This window comes from Pangasianodon hypophthalmus, chromosome 9 (genome assembly GCF_027358585.1).
Source record: "Pangasianodon hypophthalmus isolate fPanHyp1 chromosome 9, fPanHyp1.pri, whole genome shotgun sequence".
NCBI lineage: Eukaryota > Metazoa > Chordata > Actinopteri > Siluriformes > Pangasiidae > Pangasianodon > Pangasianodon hypophthalmus.
The window spans coordinates 21,588,602-21,594,840 of record NC_069718.1 but is presented as its reverse complement, the minus strand read 5'-3'; the positions used below and the strand labels follow the sequence as shown (position 1 = coordinate 21,594,840).

At 40.5% G+C, this 6,239-nt stretch overlaps 1 protein-coding gene across 1 annotated transcript; it reads right to left on the bottom strand.

Annotated features, from left to right (window-relative positions):
• Window positions 1–3,555: 3,555 nt before the first annotated feature.
• On the bottom strand, window positions 3,556–5,939 carry rxfp3.3b (relaxin family peptide receptor 3.3b). Its single transcript, XM_026918820.3, has one exon. The coding sequence runs from the start codon at window positions 5,551–5,553 to the stop codon at window positions 4,384–4,386; it is 1,170 nt and encodes a 389-aa protein (XP_026774621.1). The 5' UTR covers window positions 5,554–5,939; the 3' UTR covers window positions 3,556–4,383.
• Window positions 5,940–6,239: the final 300 nt, after the last annotated feature.

Genomic DNA, 6,239 nt, shown 5'->3' with positions numbered 1-6,239 from the left:
TATTTCTAATTTTACACTTATGTTTACACTATTTCAGCTACTTGTTTTGTACTCTTGTACTATTTGCACTATTGTCACTAGGTTCACTTTAAACAGAACTGCACTGGGTCTTACTATGCACATTGTCTGTCCCAGTAGTCATTGTACTGTCTTGTACTGTTTTGTACTGTGTTGTGCTGTCTGCACATGTTTGCACTTGTGCACTTTATTGTATAATTTCTGTAGTTCCTTGTAGTTCTGTGTTGTTCTGTGTTTGTCTTATGTAGCACCTTGGTCCTGGGAAAACGTTGTTTCGTTTCACTATGTACTTGTATATGGCTGAAATGACAATAAACTCCACTTGAACTTGAACTAATGTAACACTAACACTTCCTTTATCAAAGCTCCATTATTACATTATGAATAAGGTTCATGGTTTCACACAATTGGAGAATCCATGGGGATTGATTGTGGTAAGAGATTTAAAATCATACTAGAAGGTTTTATGGGCTGAACCAGTCAAAAGAGCTTCTAAGTCTTATAAAGTGCTTGGAATGTAATAGCATCAACATAGCAAGTGAAAGGAAAAGACGACTCAAATATGTCACACTGTTATTAATGCTAAAGCTCTGCATTACATAAGCAAAGAGCTACACTGAAAACACACTGAAAACTTAGTTAAGACTTAGGACTTTTCTAGCTAGTGCATACTTGTCTTTTTGTTGGTGTTACCCAACTTGATGTTTTACCCAAAATAAGTTCTAGTAAACTGTTTCTCAGGTCTGAAGCTCAGTAAAGGTAACTATATTTTCACTGCTGAGTAAAATCTCAACATTCTGAATTTACATGATGTAGCTATGTTTGGACAAAATGAAGTTGTTATCTTCAAATAAGTAATAAGTAGCAGAATAGTCATATGCCAAATGTCATTCTTTGAGAATGACAAAGAGTTTGCAGGAAGTAGCCTGAAAAGTATTAGTTTATTGACCAGGGTCTCTTGTACATATTGGTCTTTTTTTAATTGGAAAGCTACCTTTAAAACTCTACACACTGCAAAGCAAAGCTTATGACAGCATTTTAACAGGTTTCAAGGTAGAGAAAGGAAATCAGAGGTAGCGTGTGTATAAAACAGGTGTTACTGAGGTGCCTTAAGCAGTTAATCATCGAAAATGATGTATAAATGATTTCCTTCTCCTGCAATATCTTACAGCCATGGGCTCCAGATGGTACAACACCTCCATACTCTTTTAATATCGTGATCTGATATTAAAAATATAATTTTTTTAGAAAAATGTTAAATGTTTCAAATACATCAGCTGATTAAAGACTGAAAGTGCCATGTGTACATTCTCTAACATCCTGTCACAAAGTTATCAAATAATAATAACGAGTTTTGAGCAATAAATTTTACCATAGCCCTACATTCTAGTTGCCAAAGGAAAGCAACTTGGCAAAGTCAGGATAGAGTTAAAGCATAATGCTGACTAGTTGAAGGACAAGATTTTCCACAGAAATGTTTATCTGTTTAGTAGAGACATAAGTCTTTTAAATTATGTAAGCAGTAATTATCTACTTGATATCGAGTGCACACATAATTCTTCTTGTCACTTATAAACACTGTCAAGGTCGGAAGTTTGTAATATCCTCATCTCTTTTAGCAAGCCTTCCCCGCTACGTGATAGCATGTGGATCCCTGAGCAGAAATGTGGCACAGCTCTTGCTGTGGAAATTTAAACACGTATTATCCCAACAAGGCAACAAAACATCTGCACTTTGACAGCAATCCATTTCCATTTCTCCTGATTATATGTCTAACCTGGTATATGATGAATCCTTTTTCAGATTATATTATACAGCATACATTTAAAGGATATTTTTAAATATGCAAAAGGAACTTTTAGCATTTCATTTTCTACCTAATGCTAAGTATATAATATTCGATAACCTGGATATACTCCATTATCATGTCATCTGCCCCACTGGAATTATGGTACTGAATCATGTCCAGTGTACACTTGATAATTTTTAATAGAAATAATGTGGCATCTAGGCATTTTTAATGTAGTCGAAGCTCAAATGAGACAGATAACTGGATTTAGAACTAAACAAAGCTAGCGATAATGTTGTAATTTGAAAAAATAAACATAAACTATTGTATTTCGTTCCAAAAAAAAAAAAGGAAAAGAAAAACCTGGCTTGTATGATTAATTGAATTTTCTGGTTTATTGGTACTTTTTGCATATCTATTGATTACAAGTTTGACATAGAAACATCAGCTGGCAACATTCTCAAAGGCACAAGGACAGCCGGTGTGCAGTATCTGGCACAGTACTTGAACTGTGGGTTCATAAGCGGACATTGATGATCAGGGAAAGTACAGTATCAAGCCTATTCATATTTTGAGACTTTTCTTTCTTGTGTATGGAATTCTGCACTATGGTGAGGAACTAGTGTCACATCCATGGTGTATTCCTATCACACATCTAGTGTTCCTGTAGTGACTCTGAATTCGCAACGATCCTGACCTGGATAAAGCGGTTACTGACGATGAATAAAATGAATATTTCTGCACTTATTGAAGAAATAATATGTGTGTGTGTGTGTGTGTAAAAACAACATTATAATCACCTCAGTTATCACCATGATTTATAGAAACAGACAACCAACAACTCTTTACACGCTTGGAGATCCAGGTGTGAGTGCAAATAATAGATGGAGGGAATGAGGCAGGAAACAAAATCACCCTTTTGTTTGTTTGTACAAAGGCTAATCATTTTAACACTTTTATTTCACCTTTTTCAGGTTTATTACTTACACAAGCAAATCTGAAGACAAACCCGAAGCCTAATAGAGAGCACACTACTAATAAAGCACTAAATCTTATAATAGGCATTATATGACTGTCAACATGCTAGTAATCCTGGTAGTAAAATAACACTTCTAATACACCCAGAGACACACACATACACAGTAACACCTTTACTGATAAGTACCTGTCAGTAAGCCAGTTGGTCAAATCATTCACCAAGCGTGGGATCTTTTGGGGACTGAACACTTGTAGGAGGTGTGTCTGTGAAAGTGAGGTTGGAATCAGGATCGTAAATGTTTGTAAAATGTCAGAAGAAATGTTTTAGTGCCTGAATTTTCAAAATGTATAAGATTTATGATTTGCAGCAGAAGACTAGTTTAGGGTTAAAAAAAAAAAACATTCAGTTGAACCTTTTAGTAGCTTAGATTTGTATGGTATTATGTATTGTTTTGATGTATCTGCTAACAATAATCCAAAGTCCATGGACCACGTTCTTTCCTCTTTACTCATTACTCCCATTCATACCTTAATTCATCATCCGAACTGTAGCCATCTCTCACAAAAAGGTTCTCCGCTGTTACGTTTTTCCTAGGTATACTGTGTATGTCTGTTTAAACAATAAAACCTACTGTGTCAATGTGCACTCTAGCATTCAGTCCATTAAAATCACAGCTCTGTGGAAAATGTTAATTAGATGGAATAACAATTTTGCGAAAGCCTTTAGTAACCACGATTTAATCGAGTTTATGGAAAAACCAAACACTGCCTCGATAAGATAAGACTTTATTACTCACATAACAATCAGAAGCCTGGTCAGAGTGTGTACATTCATTTCCTTTGGGGCAAAACCGTCAGATTATTAAGAACATATGCACACTTTTATGACAAGTCTTTCAAGGCAGAAGCTTAAAGACTGAAGAACATATTTCACAGACAGAAGATAAATTCAGGAATTTAGGTCTATTTAAATCATAAACACAAGGACACTAATTCATGCTACTTGGCTTAGGACATTTACACAACACTGAATATAATTGTTCGCCAAATTTAGTTAGTAAACCTTTCCTCCAATACAAATTGAATGTAAACGATGCCTGTGAGTTCAAGCATGGGTTTATTAACATTTCACTGTGCAACAAAACAGATTTCACTGTACAACAAAACAGATTTCGATGTACAACAAAACAGGCATGTGTGTGTGTGTGTGTGTGTGTGTGTGTGTGTGTGTGTGTATACACCACTGGGAAAACTGTACAGGATATACATATTTAGTATTTTCATATAACAGCCAAAAAAAACAAACTTTGAGATGTATTGCAAAGCAGCAATAAGCCATTTATACAAGCCAGTTTGGACACAATGCGCACTGCGCGCGAGTTACTTGGAGAAAGACTTTATGCGTGTATGCGTTAATTAAGAGCCTCTGTGTGTGTGTGTTGATTGGCTGTATGAGCTGCTTCTCTGGAGTAGTAGATCTAATTAAAATATTGTAAGTGTTAACTCAGTACTTTAACACTAAATGTTTGCGTGCACACAGGACGCAGGAGCCAAACTGTAGGACTGGAATTTCGATCCTTGCACCTGATTTTTTACCTTTATAGCGAGCCATGAGCCGTAGGGATGGTGTCGCACTGAGCATTAAACACAGACAGTCTGTAATGCTCGCTTTCTACTACATTGAGTGGAATCACTGCCTGGCTGTCCTCGCGCTCTCCTTTAACGCTACCCGAGAACGGGCGAATCTGGCAGCTGTTCGACATCGACGGAGAGGAAATCCTCCAGAACAAGTCTTTAAGTATTTTCCTGAACTCCCTTCTCGTGAGGCAGTACAAGACCGGATTTAAGCAACTGTTGGCGTGCGCCAGGCAAGCCGTCACTGGGAAAAGGTACGTTTGGACCATGTAGTACGCTTGGTCAAAGTGCACGACGTCCAGCTTTACCAGGACGCCCCAGAGTGTCACGGCTTGGTTTGGCATCCAGCAGATGAAAAACGACAGCACGACGACTGTCACCGATCGAGTGACCCTGGATTTCCGCCTGGGAAGGTTGTTGTTCATGCTGCGGAGGCTCAGGAAGCGCAGCAGGAGCACGTAGCACACACACACGATCAGCATGGGGAACACGAAGCCGATCAAAACTTTCTGCAGGTGGTACAGCCCGAGCCAGTGGTTGCCGCCGGGAAAACTCATCAAGCACAGGTTTTCCCCGAACACCTCCTTCTGCGTGGAGAAGATGATGGTGGGTGTTGTGGCGATCGTGGCGAGGAGCCAGAGCAGCGCGCTCGCCCAGCGGCCCGAGCAGACACAGTGCCGACTGCGGTCCTTCAGCGCCGACGCCACGGCCCAGTAGCGCGTGATGCTCATGGCCGTGAGGAAGAACACGCTCGCGTACATGTTCATCACCGTGACCGAGAGCACCACCTTGCACATGATGTGGCCGAACGGCCAGCTGAAATCGCGCGCAGTTTCCACGGCCCAGAAGGGCATGACCAGCACGAACTGGAAGTCGGTAGCCGCCAGGTTCAGGATGAACAGGTTGATCGTGGACGACCTCCTTCCATGCCGCGACCTCATGAGGAAAAACACCAGCACGTTGCCCACCAGCCCCACGGCGCACACGAACGAGTACACGAGCGAGATCAAGAAGCGCAGCGCCGGCGAGCCACTCGGAGACCCGACGTTCTCCAGCCTGGAAAAGTTGGAGAAGCTCACGTTCAAAGAGTCTGCCATCGTCTCCACCCGCTCCAGTCTATGAACAAGTGGCATATCACCATAAAGACTGTAAACAAAAAAGAAGAAGACGAAGGAAGTGTGAAGACGACGGTTCGGTTATCTTGGAAAACGCATCTGGACATCGCACACCTGCTTCCCTGTCGTGTCCCTCAGCTGCTGTATGTTTCAGTCTACAGGTTTCCCTGCTGTCAGGTTGGTTTTATGCTGGACAGTCGCTGGAGATTCGGGTCTCTCTCTCGTGCGGCTACTGCTTTATTGCGCGCGACTCCCTAACGCGTGCGCGCGCCCGCCAGATGCAGCAATCGGTCAAAAATCATTCGGCTCACGCGCGACACTCAAGCAGCAGCAGCGGTTGGAGAAAAAAAAAACATTTCCTTTTATTGCAGTTTTCATGTCCTGTGTGTGAGCAGGGCACTGCCTTTCTTATAACCCAGAAGATGTACTTCGACCCTTGCTGATTGAGGCGACCCAACAAAGAAACCCGCCCATTGTTTAATCATTGATTTCTTCCCTACTTGTTTCTATTTCAATTACTATTTTGTACGCCAAAAAAAAGGGCAGAAAATATTCCTCCTATCATCCTGTAACCCAGTGGTTCTCAAAATGGGGTCTGTGAGGGTCCACAATTTTTTATTTTTGTTACAGTATAGTGCAAATCACATTATCATCTTTTCTCTTATTATAATGTAATATTATAGTACTATCTTATTATATTTAGT

Coding starts and splice junctions, on each gene's coding strand:
- rxfp3.3b (XM_026918820.3), bottom strand. CDS start 5,553: ATGCCACTTGTTCATAGACTGGAGCGGGTGGAGACGATGGCAGACTCT.